The sequence below is a fragment of the Chiloscyllium punctatum genome, chromosome 17 (assembly GCF_047496795.1).
Source record: "Chiloscyllium punctatum isolate Juve2018m chromosome 17, sChiPun1.3, whole genome shotgun sequence".
Classification (NCBI taxonomy): Eukaryota; Metazoa; Chordata; class Chondrichthyes; order Orectolobiformes; family Hemiscylliidae; genus Chiloscyllium; species Chiloscyllium punctatum.
The window spans coordinates 47,038,518-47,054,397 of NC_092755.1; the positions used below are offsets into that span (position 1 = coordinate 47,038,518).

Sequence of the window (15,880 nt, forward strand, 5' to 3'; positions counted from 1 at the left end):
TGACTAATGGATATACATAATAAACTTACAAAAACAGTAAATGTCAAAACTAGTTGTGAGTGACTTTGCCTCAGTATTACACTGTAATATCCAGACAATTAACGTAACATTGCATTTTTATTATCTCTTTCAGAAAGAGGAGAGATAATTGATAGATTAACTTAGAGGAGAAACCTTTTCAACTGTACATGAGGAAACAGCAGAGTCTATACAAATGATATACAAATGTGTTTACTTAAATAGTGTGCAGATTGTATTTATGGACCATTAAAAAAATAGGGAATAGTCCATAAGACTGAACGGCAGGTAATAAGATTTTAATTGAAAAAGGAAGCATGAACAAGTTCAGGAAACTGTAGACCAATTTGTTGATCATTTACAAGACAGACGATGGAATCTTTCCTTGATATAATTGAGAAACAGCTGGAAACTAAAAATATAATGATGAGTAATCAGTGTAACTTTTAAAGGGAAGGTGTTGGTTAACCAACATCACTCAGTTATTTAAAGTAGAAACAAGATTAGTAAGGGGAACAAGGCAGAAGGCAGGATATTGGGTTGAGAAACATATCAGCAATGATCGAATAGCAGAGCAGACTCGGTTGGCCCAATTCTGCGCCTATATCTTATGGTCTAAAAGTGAGAGATAAGGGTCATGCAAGCGTAACATACTTGGGTTTTCAAAAGGCTTTCAATAGATGAACAGTAAAATGATAGCTATGGGTAGTATACATGAAAACAAGGAAAATGCATCAAAATGGACAAAGATGCCCTCCAACGCATCTCGTCCACATCCCGCACCTCCGCCCTCAGACCCCACCCCTCCAACCGTAACAAGGACAGAATGCCCCTGGTGCTCACCTTCCACCCTACCAACCTTCGCATAAACCAAATCATCCGACGACATTTCCGCCACCTCCAAACAGACCCCACCACCAGGGATATATTTCCCTCCCCACCCCTTTCCACCTTCCGCAAAGACCTTTCCCTCCGTGACTACCTGGTCAGGTCCATACCCCCACACCCCAATCCTGGCACCTTCCCCTGCCACCGCAGGAATTGTAAAACCTGCGCCCACACCACCTCCCTCACCTCCATCCAAGGCTTTAAAGGAGCCTTCCACATCCATCAAAGTTTTACCTGCACATCCACCAATGTCATTTATTGTATCCGTTGCTCCTGATGCGGTCTCCTCTACATTGGGGAGACTGGATGCCTCCTAGCAGAGCGCTTTAGGCAACATCTCTGGGACAACCGCACCAATCAACCACACCGCCCTGTGGCCCAACATTTCAACTCCCCCTCCCACTCTGCTGAGGACATGGAGGTCCTGGGCCTCCTTCACCGCTGCTCCCTCACCACCAGACACCTGGAGGAAGAACGCCTCATCTTCCGCCTCGGAACACTTCAACCCCAGGACATCAATGGGGACTTCAACAGTTTCCTAGTTTCCCCTTCCCCCACTTCACCGTAGTTCCAAACTTCCAGCTCAGCACTATCCCCATGACTTGTCCTACCTGCCTATCTTCTTTTCCACCTATCCACTCCACCTTCTCCTCCCTGACCTATCACCTTCATCCCCTCCCCCACTCACCCATTGTACTCTATGCTACTCTCTCCCCACCCCCACCCTCCTCTAGCTTATCTCTCCACCCTTCAGGCTCTCTGCCTTTATTCCTGATGAAGGGCTTTTGCCCGAAACGTCAATTTTACTGCTCCTCAGATGTTGCCTGAACTGCTGTGCTCTTCCAGCACCACTGATCCAGAATCTGGTTTCCAGCATCTGCAGTCATTGTTTTTACCTTCAGGAAAGATGTACTGGCCCTGGAGCAGGTCCACAGGAGGCTCACGAGAATAACCCCAAGAACAAAAGGCTTAATATATGAGGAATGTTCAAGGACTCTGCGGGGGGGACCCTGATTGAAACTTTCAGAATACTGAATGACCTAGAAAAAGATGATGTCGGGAAGATGTTTCCATTGACAGGAGAGATGAGGAGCCAAGGGCACAGCCTTAGATTAAAGGAAAGACCTTTTAGAACGGTGATAAGGAGAAACGTCTTTAGCCAGGGAGTGGTGAATCTGTGGAATCCTTTGCCACAGAAAGCTGTTGTTTTAAATATACTCAATGACCTGACCTCAGAGATGGATAAGCTCTTGATTGCCAAGAGGATCAAAGGTTATGAGGAGAAAGCAAGAAAATGGGGTTGAAAAGCCTATCAGCCATGATTCAATGGTGGAGCCAATGATGGGCAAAATGGCCCAATTTCTGCTGTTAAGTCTTATGGTCTTGTGATCTTACGTACAGAAATCTCACTGAAGTGCTTTCTTTTAGAAGCTTAGAATGTATGCCATCAGGTCCTGCAGCTTTATCAATTTTAGTCTCTTGAGTTTGTGCTGCTATTCCCTCGATTTCCTCACCTTTCTGGGTCTCTAGGTTACCATTATTTCAGGTATATAACTTGTGTCTCTATTATGTGTAGAGACAAAATGCTTGGACAATGTCTACCATTTCCTCATTCCACATAATTTATTTTTCCCTGCTCCTAAGGGACAAGTGTTTACTTTATCTACTCACTTCCACTTTACAATTTGTTTTTATATCTTTAGCTAATTTAGACTCAGGTTTTTTTCCCTTTTGTAATCAATGGTTTAGTGGTCCTTGGCTGGTTTCTAAAATGCTAGAACTCTTCAGGCTTGCAACTAATCTTTGCAAATTTATCTCTCTCATTTTTAACCAAATCTAGCCTTAACCTCCCTATTAAGCCAAGGATGGGTCTTTCTCACACAGTTCTTGATTTTCAATTGAATGTGCCTTCTTGAACGTTTTGAATTGCTCTTCAAATATTTCGAACTGTTTATTTCGAACCATATCATTTTGCCTATATGTCTAAATCAACCTTAGCCAACTCCTTAGTTCTACCTGTACAATCATTTTGTTTACATTTTAAGACTCTTACATTGGACTGGAACGTGTTACTTTCAAACTTAATATGGAATTCTGTTGTATTACAATCTCTATTGTCCAGTAAATCTTACAATGAGACTACCAATTAACCCAGAGTTATTTCACAATACTGGATTTAAAATATCTTTATCCCCAAGTTGCTTCCAAAATACAGTATATTTTATGTAAGTTAGCTTGCTGAGCTTGAAATCTTGTTTTCAGGCATTTTGTCACCATACCAGGTATCATCAGTGAGTTTCACTGATGATGTTACCTAGTATGGTGACAAAATGTCTGAAAATAAACCTTCAAGCTCAGTGAGCTAACTTACATACTTATCAACCAGAGCTACAAATCTTCTCAAAAACTGCTAGTACAGTATATTGTTCCAGCCAACTGTCAGAAAACCTTATATCGCAGACCACCTTTGTTAATTTCATTGGCCCATTTATAGAAGTCTACGCATACTGTTACAAGCTCCAATAATTTATTCTTTAATATTCTGCCTTTTAAAGTGCCTCCACTAGTGTGTTCTGACTGTTGCTATTCCTGATCTCCAACCATAAAGGATTCTAATTCATGATCTTCTGAACCAAGAGCCTTTCTCACTCAGATTCTTACATCATTCTTAACGATCAAGGCTACCCTTCCTCCTCCATCTTTTTCTATTCTGTCTGACTTTTCAAAGTTTTATAGTCATACAGGATGGAAACAGGCCCTTTGGCCCCAACCGGTCCATGCCGACCAAAATGTCATGACGTGGAGGTGCCAGTATTGGACTGGGGTGGACAAAGTTAAAAATCATACAACACCAGGTTATAGTCCAACAGGTTTATTTGGAAGCACTAGCTTTCAGAGCACCGCTCCTTCTTCAGGTGTTTGTGGAGTAGGACCATAAGACACAGAATTTATAGCCAATGATTAGTAAAATCGTATATCATTTTATTTGCATGACACTAATCTTTGGCTATAAATTCTGTGTCCTACGATCCTGCCCCACGAGCTACCTGATGAAGGAGCAGCGCTCAGAAAATTAGTACTTCCAAATAAATCTGCTGGTCTATAACCTGGTTTTAACTCTGAAATGTCCACCCACACTAACCCCATTTCTTTGCACTTGACACCGTGAAAGGATATTGTAGTTGAGGAGACAACGGCAGTGTCTATTCGGGTACATTCCTTTGTACTAAAGGCCAGCATATCCCTTACTTTCCTAATTACTTGTTTTACCGGCAGCGAATGTAAATAGCACTGATCCTTGTCATACTGCACTGATTAATATGTTACCCCAAACTACTTTGACGAACAAGAAAAAGATTTGCATTTTAAAAGCACTTAAAGAAAAAGAGGCCGTAAAGTGCTTCACTGCAGTGTGAGGAAAAATGGACATAGTTAGAGGAGGAAAAATCTGACTGATATAAAATTCTGACAGGACTTGACAGAGTTGATACTGAAAAGACAGTCTCAAACCAAGTACATTATTCTCAGAATACAGGATTGACCACTGAGATTATATTTCACTCAGAGGGTTGTGAATCATTGAGTCATACAGCACAGAGGCAGGCCCTCTGGCTCAAACTCGTCCATGCCAACCAAAATGTCCAACCACGCTAATTCCATTTCCCTGTATTTGGCCTATATCCTTCTAAACTTGTCCTATCCATGTATTTGTTCAAATGACTTTTAAATTTTGTTATTGTATCTGCTGGCAGCTCATTCCATATGCATACCACCCTCTGTGTAAAAACAATTGCCCCTCAGGTTCCCTTTTATTCTTTCCCCTCTAACCTTAAACTGATGCCCTCTGGTCCTTGTTTCCCCAACCCAAGAAAAAGGACTGAGCACCTTCACCCTATCCATGCCTCTCATGATCTTATACACTTCGATAAGATTCCCCCTCAGTCTCCTACCCTCTAAAGAAACAAGTCCGAGCTTGTCCAACTTCTCTCTATGACTCAGACCATTGAGTCCTGGCAACATCCTTGTGCAAGGTTTGCAGCTCAGGTTGAGGTTTAGGGTGTAGGTTTGCTCGCTGAGCTGTAGGTTTGATATCCAGACATTTCATTACCTGGCTTGGTAACATCATCAGTGGCGACCTCCAAGTGAAGCGACAAACACATAGATCGCGATGCCATCTATCGAACCCTCAGAAAACGAACAGGAAATGACATCACCACAAACCCCAGGAACCCCATCCAGGAGAAAGATATAAATAGAAAGCAGGAGACAACAGCTGCGCTTCACTTGGAGGTCGCCACTGATGATGTTACCTAGCCAGGTAATGAAACGTCTGGATATCAAACCTACAGCTCAACGAGCAAACCTACACCCTAAACATCCTAGTAAATTTCTTCTGCACTCTTTCCAGTTTAATAACATCCTTCCTATAGCAAAGTGACCAAAACTGAACACAATACTCCAAGTGCTGCCTCACCAATGCCCTGTCCAACTGCAACATAACTTCCCAACTTCTCTACTCAATGTCCTGACTAATGAAGGCCAGTGTGCCAAAAGCCATCATCACTGCCCTGTCTAGCTGTGACTCTACTTTCAGAGAACCGTGCACCTGAACGTCAAGGTCCCTCTGTTCCACTACACTCCGTAAGGCCCTACCATTCACCATGAAACTCCTACCTTGATTTGACTTTCCAAAATGCAAGACCTCAACTTATCTATACTGAATTCCATTTACCATTTCTCAGAACACTTCCCCAGCTGATTAAAGGTCCTGCTACAATTTCTGATAACCTTCCTCACTGGCCACAATACCGCCTATCTTCAGTCATCTGCAAATTTACTAATCATGCCTTTTACATTCTCATCAAAATCATTGATATGGACAACAAACAGTAATGGGCCCAGCACCAACCAATAGACACTCCACTAGTCACGGGCTTCCAGTTCGACAAGCATCCTTACACTATTACCCTCTACTTCCTATCATCAAGCCAAATGTATATCCAATTTGCCAGCTCTCCCTAGATTCCATGCAATCCAACCTTCCAAAGCAGCCTATGATGTGGAACCTTATCAAGGGCCTTACTGAAATCCATGTCGACTACACCTACCACTCTGCCCTCGGCAAATTTCCTGGTCACTTCATCAAAGAACTCTAACAAATTTATCAGGCATGATCTCCAATGCACAAAGCCATGCTGTCTATTCCTAATCAAACCCTGCCTTTCCAAATGCATATCTATTTTACCTCTCAGAATCTTCTCAGGTAACTTACACACCACAGATGTTAGGTTTACTGGCCTATAGTTCCCAGTTGTTTCTTTGCAGTCCTTCTTAAACAAGGGCACAACATTCGCTACCATCAAGTCTTCCAGGACCTCACCAATGGCTAACGACGATACAAAAATATCAGACAGGGTCTCCGCAATTTCTTCTCTAGCCTCTTGCAGTGTTCTTGGATATACCTGGTCAGGACCAGGATATTTATCCACCTTCATACATTCAACACCTCCTCTACTGTGCTATAGATTGTTACCAAGATATCATCACTAACTTACTGAAGTTCCCAAGTCTTCACATCTTTCTCTACAGTAAACACAGTGGAGAAATATTGAGGACCTCACCCATCCCTTGCGGTTCTACACATACATGTTCAATTTGGCCCTTGAGAGGTCGTATTCTCTCTCTAGTTATTCTCTTTCTTTTATTATACTTAAGAAACCTCTTTGGATTCACCTTAATCTTCTCAGCTAAGGCTACCTTGTTCCCCCTTTTTGCCCTGCTGATTTCCTTCTTCAGTAACTCCTCTATCTCCAATATACTTCCAAGGATTCCCTTGATCCCAGCTGCTTGTACCCGAGCCATGCCTCCTCCCTTTTTCTGGTCACAGCTTCAGTATCTCTTGTCATCCAGGGTTCCCTATTCCTGCCAACCTTGCCCTTCACCCTCACAGGAACACTTATCAAATGCCACCCCAACTAAACCATTAATAATATGGCAGCCCCAGTTTATGTTAAAAAAGTTAAAATGCTTGCTGGAATATTTATTGTCAAATTTGGTCACTTTATAATTGCATCGCCATCACAGCAATTAGATCTAAATTACTTAATGCCACTTGCAGCATTTATCTTATTGCAGATGCTTCACACATTCAGACCAAGTGCTTATTTTTAATTATTATTTGCCACATAACCATATTTGTCAACACGTTATTACAATTAGACTCTCTTGTCACTTTGTGTCCTACATGTTTGTCTTTACCCAGATCATGACTCTGTTCCATTGCCTCAACTGTTCTCTTTAAACTTACAAGTCTCCCTTCACTCAAAAGCCTAGTTATACGATTTTCAGGACACCGGGCTCCAGTCTGGTTTACACTGACAACGTTCTAAGAAAACAGCTCTCTCTTTTCTGAGCACTGGTATCAGTGCACCATGAATCCAAACTCTGCCTTCTGCTATCATTATTAGAGCTCTGCGTTTCATTTTCTAATCGCCGTGACCATGTGGCAATTGCTTTGTGGCTCAGTTAATAATCCAGAGATTATAACCTTTGAGGCTTTGTATTTTACTTTGGACCTTATTCGCTCCTCCTTCCCACCCCCGCCCACTCTCACTTTTATTGTAAATTTATTATTTCATGGGATGCGTTTCTAAGTGGACCATGAGAACCGGATCTAACCTTCCCACCTTAGTCCAGCCCTAACAGAAATCCTTGAACTGGAGAAACTCAGCAGGGCTGGCAGCATCTGTGGACAGAAAACAGAGTTAATGCTTCGAGTCCAGTAACACCTTTTCAGAACAGAGTTTTTCCTGCATTTTCTGCTTCAGTCTCAAATTTCCGACATCTGCAGTTCTTGGTTTTATTTTAGTCCTTAACCACAACTCTTGGCAGGTAACAGTCTTCAGAGGTCACCTCCGTAGAAGAATATCTCTCCCCCTGACTGTACTATCCATTTATTATCACATCCCCTTTCGCTCCTTAAGACTCTGTTCTAATGCCTCAACTGTTCTCTTTAAACATACAAGTCTCCCTTCACTCAAACGCCTGGCTATACTATTTGCAGGACACTGGGCTCCAGTCTGGTTTACATTGACAACGTTCTAAGAAACAGCTCTCTCTTTCCTAAGCACTAAAGACAAGAGCGAGAGAGAAAGCAGGAAATTATAGACCAGTTAGTCTGACCTCAGTGGTGGGAAAGATACTGGAGTCAATTATAAAGGATGAAATTACGACACATCTGGATAGCAGTAACAGGATAGGTCACAGTCAGCATGGATTTACAAAGGGGAAATCATGCTTGACTAATCTTCTGGAATTTTTTGAGGATGTAACTCTGAAGATGGACAAGGGAGATCCAGTGGATGTAGTGTACCTGGACTTTCAGAAAGCCTCTAATAAAGTCCCACACAGGAGGTTAGTGAGCAAAATTAGGGCACATGGTATCGGGGGCAAAGTACTGACTTGGATTGAAAATTGGTTGGCTGACAGGAAACAGAGTAGTGATAAACGGCTTCCTTTCGGAATGGCAGGCAGTGACCAGTGGGGTACCACAGGGATCAGTGCTGGGACCACAGCTTTTTACAATATATATTAATGATATAGAAGATGGTATTAATAGTAACATTGGCAAATTTGCTGATGATACAAAACTGGGTGGCAGGGTGAAATGTGAGGAGAATGTTAGGAGATTACAGGGTGACCTGGACAGGTTAGGTGAGTGGACAGATGCATGGCAGATGCAGTTTAATGTGGATAAATGTATGGTTATCCACTTTGGTGGCAAGAACAGGAAAGCAGATTACTACCTAAATGGAGTCAAGTTAGGTAAAGGGACAGTCCAAAGAGATCTGGGTGTTCTTGTACACCAGTCAATTAAGGTAAGCATGCAGGTACAGCAGGTAGTGAAGAAAGCTAATAGCATATTGGCCTTCATAACAAGAGGGATTGAGTACAGAAGCAAAGGTTCTTCTGCAGCTGTACAGGGCCTTGGTGAGACCGCACCTGGAATATTGTGTGCAGTACTGGTCTCCAAATTTGAGGAAAGACATTCTGGCTATTGAGGGAGTGCAGCGTAGGTTCACGAGGTCAATTCCTGGAATGGTGGGACTATCTTATGTTGAAAGATTGGAGCGACTGGGCTGGTATACCCTTGAGTTTAGAAGACTGAGAGGGGATCTGATTGAGACGTATAAGATTATTAAAGGATTGGACACTCTGGAGGCAGGAAACATGTTTCTGCTGATGGGTGAGTCCCAAACCAGAGGACACAGCCTAAAAACAAGGGGTAGGCCATTTAGGAGAGAGATGAGGAGAAACTTCTTCACCTAGAGAGTGGTGGGTGTGTGGAATGCTCTGCCCCAGAGGGCAGTGGAGGCCCAGTCTCTGGATTCATTTAAGAAAGAGTTGGATAGAGCTCTCAAGGATAGTGGAATCAAGGGTTATGGAGATAAGGCAGGAACAAGATACTGATTGAGGATGATCAGCTATGATCATATTGAATGGTGGTACAGGCTCGAAGGGCAGAATGGCCTACTCCTGCACCAATTGTCTATTGTCCCTCAACTTCAATGGCTTTCTGCGCCATGATACAATGGTGGTTTGCTCATCCACCCAGTCCGTTTTCTCAACCATACAGGTGGCAAGTACCCACGACTGGTTGGTCAAATGTGGAGGTTCCTTGTGCATCTCATGCTGGATTTACCCAACCTGCAGTAACAGCCTCCTGCACTAAATTCCTAACTTAGCACTCAGTTCACAAAGGATTCCTCCCAGATCATTGCACATCCTCACTAAAAAAAATTCATTTATGACATTTTTCAAATCTCAAATTGCTGTCCAATCAGTTAAGTTTTTTTTAAATCAAATGTAATTACTGTCAATATGTAAAAACATGAGACAACCAATTTACACACAGTAAACTCCCACAAACAACAAACTAACAATGACCAGGTAATTGATTTTTTGTGATGTTGATTCAGGGAGAAATATTGACCAGGATATTGGGAATAACTCTTAATTGTCTCCAAGACACCTTTCTCAACCACATGGGCAGGCAGACTAGGGACGAAATCTGAGTCTCATCCACATCCAGCAATCCCTCTGTCCTACACTGGGGTGGCTACCTGTTGGCCAACCTAAACAACTGATACATTTGGGTTATCCTTCAGCATTTTTTCTATTCTTTTCAAAGCAATACAACTATGAAGTAAACTTCCATATCAACACATATCATATGTTGGCCTACATAATGTTAAAATATTCTTCTCATAGATGACACGAGTGTAGCATGCCATGTTGACTGTGGTGCTCCTCCTTACCTGAATGAGATTGTTGGCGAACCTGACAAAACAAGGATTCAAACACTGTTCTTCCAGGATACTGTTATCGCCAGACAAGGAATAATCAATCCCAGTCAACAGCTGAGTCACTGTCGAAACCCACTCTTCCTTAGAGGATGTGGATGATACGTTATTCATCTGTTGAATGGCTTCATTTAGTGCAACTTCAGAACACTCCAAACACTGCCTGTAATCTTTCAGTTTGAGCAGGGAGTCCTGATAAAAAAGTGAGAGAGAGAGTTTAATCAAACTGATCAAACTTGGACTCAGTTATTTGTGGACAAGGAAAGGGATTTTTTTTTCCCATTCTGATCTGATCACCCAGTTAGGATGAATGCAAATAGTAAACACACATTAAAGAAGGAGAACTCAAATAAAAGTTGTACGTGAACTGCTTGAACGAACAACATCAATGTGGCTCTACAGTGCAGTGTTAATTCCACGTATCAATTTGTTTCTATAATTATTGTTATATAGCATCAGCTCTGGAAGTTCCATCCAGAATACTGGAGAAGTACGGCCACCATGGTGTCAGCATAGAACTCAGTGAAAACTATGCTGATCCGCATAAACACAGTTTACAGCCCAGGAACAGGCCCTTCAGCCCTCCAAACCTGAGCCGATCCAAATCCACTGTCTAAACCTATCGCCCAATTTCTAAGCATCTGTATCCCTCTGCTCCCCATTCTCCTTTTTTTCTAATGAAAACAATCCTAACCTACTCAATTGCTCTTCATATCTAGCACATTCCATACCAGGCAACATCCTCATAAACCTTCTCTGAACCCTCTCCAAAGCATCCACATCCTTTTGGTAATGTGGCGACCAGAACTGTGCACAGTATTCTAAATGCGGCCGAACCAAAATCTCATACAATTTTAACACGACCTGCCAGCTTTTACACTCAATACCCCATCTGATGAAGACAAGCATACCAAATGCCTTCTTGACCACTCCATCCACCTGTGCAGCCACCTTCAGGGTACAATGGACCTGAACTCCCAGATCTCTCTGCTCATCAACTTTTCCCAAGGCTCTCCCGTTTACAGTATAGTTCGCTCTAGAATTAGACTTCCCAAAATGCAGTACCTCATATTTTCCTGGATTGAACTCCATCTGCCACCTCTCCACCCAACTCTCCAGTCTATCTGTATTCTCCTGTATTCTTTGACAGTCCTCTATGCTTTCTGCTACTCCACCAATCTTCATCTCATCTGCAAACTTACTGTTCAGATCAACAATGCCCTCTTCTCATTTATGTATATTACAAACAACAGTGGCCCCAACACTGACCTCTGTGGAACACCACTGGTCACCTTTCTCCAATTCGAAAAACTCCCTTCAACCCCTACTCTGTCTCCTATTGCTCAACCAATTCTTTATCCACCCAGCTAGAACACCCTGCACACCATGTGATTTCACATAAAACAATGTTGCCGATCACTGATAAGCCCATTCTTTTCTAAATATAAACAGATCCTATCCTTCAGTACTTTCGCCAGCAACTTTACCAAAACAGATGCCAGGCTCACTGGTCTGTAGTTACCTGGAATATCCCTACTACCCTTCTTGTACAGGGTGAACAACATGAGCAACCTTCCAGTCCTCCGGCACCTCACCTGTGTTTAAGGATGCTACAAAGATATCTGTCAGGGCCCCAGCTATTTCCTCTCTCGCCTCCCTCAGCAATCTGGGCTAGATCCCATCCGGTCCTGGGGATTTGTCCACCTTAATATCCTTTAGCCTACCCAATACATCTTCCTGCCCTATGTCAACGTGATCCAGAGTAAACAGACTTCTATCTCTAATTTCAACATTCATCATGTCCCTCTCCTCAGTGATCACTGATGCAAAGTAATCACTGAGAATCTCACCCATTTTATCAGGTTCGACACACAACCTTCCTTCCTTATCCTTTAGTGGACCAACCCTTCCTCTGGTTACCCTCTTGCTTCTTATATAAGAATAAAAGGCCTTGGGATTCTCCTTAATTCTGCTTGCTAAAGTTATTGCATGACCCCTTTTAGCCGCTTGATTCCTTGTTTAAGATTGGTCCTACTCTCCCGATATTCCTCCAAGACCCATTCTGTTCTGAGCTGCATGGACCTTATGTACGCTTCCCTTTTCCTCTTCTCTAGTCGCACAATTTCTCCTGTCATCCACAGTTCACAAATCTTGCCTTTCCTATCCCTTGTTTTGAAAGAGACATGTCTATCCTGCACTATCTTCAACCTGTCTTTGAATGCCTTTCATATCAAATGTGGATTTTCCTTCAAATAGCTGTGTCCAATCCACATTTCCCAGCTCCTGCCTAATTTTGATATAATTGGCCTTGGCCCAGTTTAGCACTCGTTGCTTAGGACCATTCTCATCTTTGTCGATGAGTATTCTAAAGCTTACAGAATTGTGGTCACTATTCCCAAAGAAATCCCCCACTGCAACAGCTGTCACCTGGCCTGATGCATTCCCCAACACCAGGTCCAATATGACCCCCTTCCCTTGTCAGACTATTGACATACTGCTCTAGAAACCTTGCCTGGACGTTCCTTACAAATTCTGCCCCAACCAGACCTCTGATACTAAGTGTATCCCAGTCAATGTTGGGAAAATTAAAATCTCCCATTACCACCACCCCATTGCCTCTACATCTTTCCATTATCTGTTTACCTATTTGTTCTTCTACCTCATGCTCACTGATGGGAGGCCTGTAATACAGCTCCATCAATGCAACTGCACCCCTCTTATTTCTCAGGTCTGTCCATAACACCTCACTGCTCAAGCCCTCCATAGTGTCCTTCTTTAGCACAGCCATGGTATCATCCCTGACCAGCAATGCAACTCCTCCCCCCTCATTTTACTTCCCTTCCTGTCCTGTCTGAAGCATCTATATCCTGGAACATTTAGTTGCCAATCACGTCCTTCCTTCAACCAAGTTTTTGTGATCACAATAACGACATATTCCCAGGCACCAATCCAAGTCCTAAGATCATCTGCCTTACCCACTATACTCCTTGCATTAAAGTATATGCACTTCAGGCCGCCAATTCTTTTGCATTCATCTGCTCACTGCCTACTCTTCCCCTTGGTAATGCTAACTTTGTGATCCTTACAGTCTCCCATTTCCACCTCGCTGTCTTCTCTTCTGGTTCCCAGCCCCCTGCCACATTAGCTTAAAATCTCCCCAACAGCAGTAGCAAAAACTCCCCCAAAGACATTAGTTCACTCTGGTTCAGGTGTAGTAATAGTTTGTAATAGTCCCATCATCCCCAGAATCGGTCCCAATGTTCCACAGATCTGAACCCCTCCCTCAAGCCACGTGCTCATCCTGCCTATTCTTTCATTTCTACCCTGGCTAGCACGTGGCACTGGCAAGTGAACAACTTGTTCCATTCTATAATTCAAAACGTATCCAAGACTTCACTAACAGGACTCTGCTGCACTTGAACCAAGTCCCAATAGGAGCAGATCAAAACCAGTCAATTTCTCCAGACAGGCCAGTTCCCAAGTGCACAAAAAGTCTACCTTTGTCCACAGCTAAACTGGTACAGATCCACACAGTATATTGGGTAGCAAAAAAAAAAGAGGCTGGTTACAGATTCATAAGGTAGGCTCTACAGTCACCAATGACCTACTTACTGACTATCTGACATAAATATATTCAAGATGTAACTGGTGAAACACTAGGATTACCTGCAACAGGAGAAGCTGAGCAGGTCGTTCAGGGATGGAAGCAACAAACTCCAGGGGCTTTGTTCTGCCAATCGCGCCAAGGGTCAATGTGGGTCGCAGCAACTTCACAACTTGGTCATATTCGCCCATTTCATACAAGCGCTGAACCTCCTCGAGTGACTGGCACCTCTCCAGTGATTTGAGCTTCTTATCAATCTGGTATCAAAGAAAAAAAACACAATACCATGAAACATGAGAAACTGAAGGAAGACCAGTTGAAGGAGATAGACGGTTCAAACTAAAAACATCCTGAAAACATTGCAATGAGAAAACTGAACAGTACATTTTAGCAACTACAAAATCTTAGTAGGTTAAATACTTCGATGGAAAAATTTTCCATTTAGTATTGTTGAAGATTATGGAAGCAGATTTTAAAAGTTCTGTAGCCATCTCCTGAGATATATGGTACACAAAAAGAACTAATATGTTAAGACAGTTATGAAATGTGGATGTAAAATCATAATCTGCAAAAAAGCACAACCCAATCTGAACCAAGCCCTTGAAATTCTGTCTTTCCTCTTGGCAGATACCGAATACTTACACTATTTTCTGATTATATTTCAGATTTCCACCATTCATAATAATTTGCTTTTATAGAATCATAGAGTGGTAGAGCACGGAAACAGACCCTTAGTGCAACTCATCCGTGCCGACCAGAGGTCATAACCTAATCCAGCTCAATTTGCCAGCACTTGGCAAATATCTCTCTAAACCCTTCCTATTCATATACCCATCCAGATGCCCCTAAAATGCTGTAATTGTACCAGCCTCCACCACTTTCTCTGGCAGCTCATTTCATAAATGCACCACCCTCTCAGTGGAAAAGTTGCCCCTTAGGTCCCTCTTATATCTCTCCCCTCTTGTTCTGGAGGCCCCATCCCAGGCAAAAGACCTTGTCTATTTATCCTATCCATGCTCCTCGTGATGTTGTAAACCTCTATAAGGTCACCCCTCTGCCCCCAACACTCCAGGGAAAACAGACCCAGTCAATTCAACCTCTCCCTGTAGCTCAAATCCTCCAACCCAGGCAATATCCTTGTAAACCTTTTCTGAACCCTTTCAAGTTTCACAACATCCTTCCGATAGAAGAGAGACTAGAATTGCACACAATATTCCAAAAGTGGCCTAACTAATGTCCTGTATTACTGCCCAACTTCTATACTCAATGCACTGACCAATAAAGGAACGTATACCTAACGCCTTTTTGATTCAGTTAGGTTCCTAAATTGGGATTGTTAAATGTGCTCTGTATAGATAATGAACAGATATAGGACTGTGCCACAGTGCATGGTGAGAGTCAAAAAGGTGGTAGGGCAGAGATCTGTTTTGGACAGTTAAATCGGCATCTGGATGGGCACATGAATAGGTAGGGTTTAGAGGGATGTGGGCCAAATGCTGTTAAATGGGACTGGATTAATTTACAATATCTGATTGTCATGGACAAGTTGGACCAAAGGGTCTTCTTCCATGCACTACAACTCTATGACTCTACAATAACTGCTGAGACAAATGAATTCTGGGAGTTGAATGTGGACAGGTGAAAAAACTCATGCTGGGAAATTCCAAGGAGACACTCATACTCAGAATTAAATGAAGTCGCTGAGGTGTAATCTCCAAATGCTTTGCTTCAGCATTTGGTCTTCCCAAGAATCTGCATGATTATTTACAAGGGAAGATGATATACAAGATTATAATAAATGAACTGTAGATTTATGCTTGGTTGGATTCAGTTGGTTTTCTGTTTTTCTTTGCAAATCCATTCAGAAATTTTAAAAACCTGTTTGTATTAACAGTTTTCAACAAACCAGTAGCAGTTTCACTTACACATCCAACTGAGCAAGATCTGGGAATGGCTGGGCAAACAGGGTAGTAGCAGAAATCAACCCAGGCTGAACAAATATCTCAAT

The 15,880-nt window shown here is 42.5% G+C and overlaps 1 protein-coding gene across 5 annotated transcripts in view; it reads right to left on the reverse strand.

The window, feature by feature from the left end:
• cabin1 (calcineurin binding protein 1) overlaps positions 1–15,880 on the reverse strand; it is a 477,539-nt gene that overhangs the window by 405,327 nt on the left and 56,332 nt on the right. For all 5 annotated transcript variants that reach the window (XM_072587055.1, XM_072587057.1, XM_072587054.1 and 2 more), the window contains 2 exons: positions 13,935–14,129; positions 10,224–10,460 (listed from right to left, as the gene is read on the reverse strand). In XM_072587055.1, the coding sequence (XP_072443156.1) occupies positions 10,224–10,460; positions 13,935–14,129 (432 nt within the window). The remainder of the gene's footprint in view (positions 1–10,223; positions 10,461–13,934; positions 14,130–15,880) is intronic.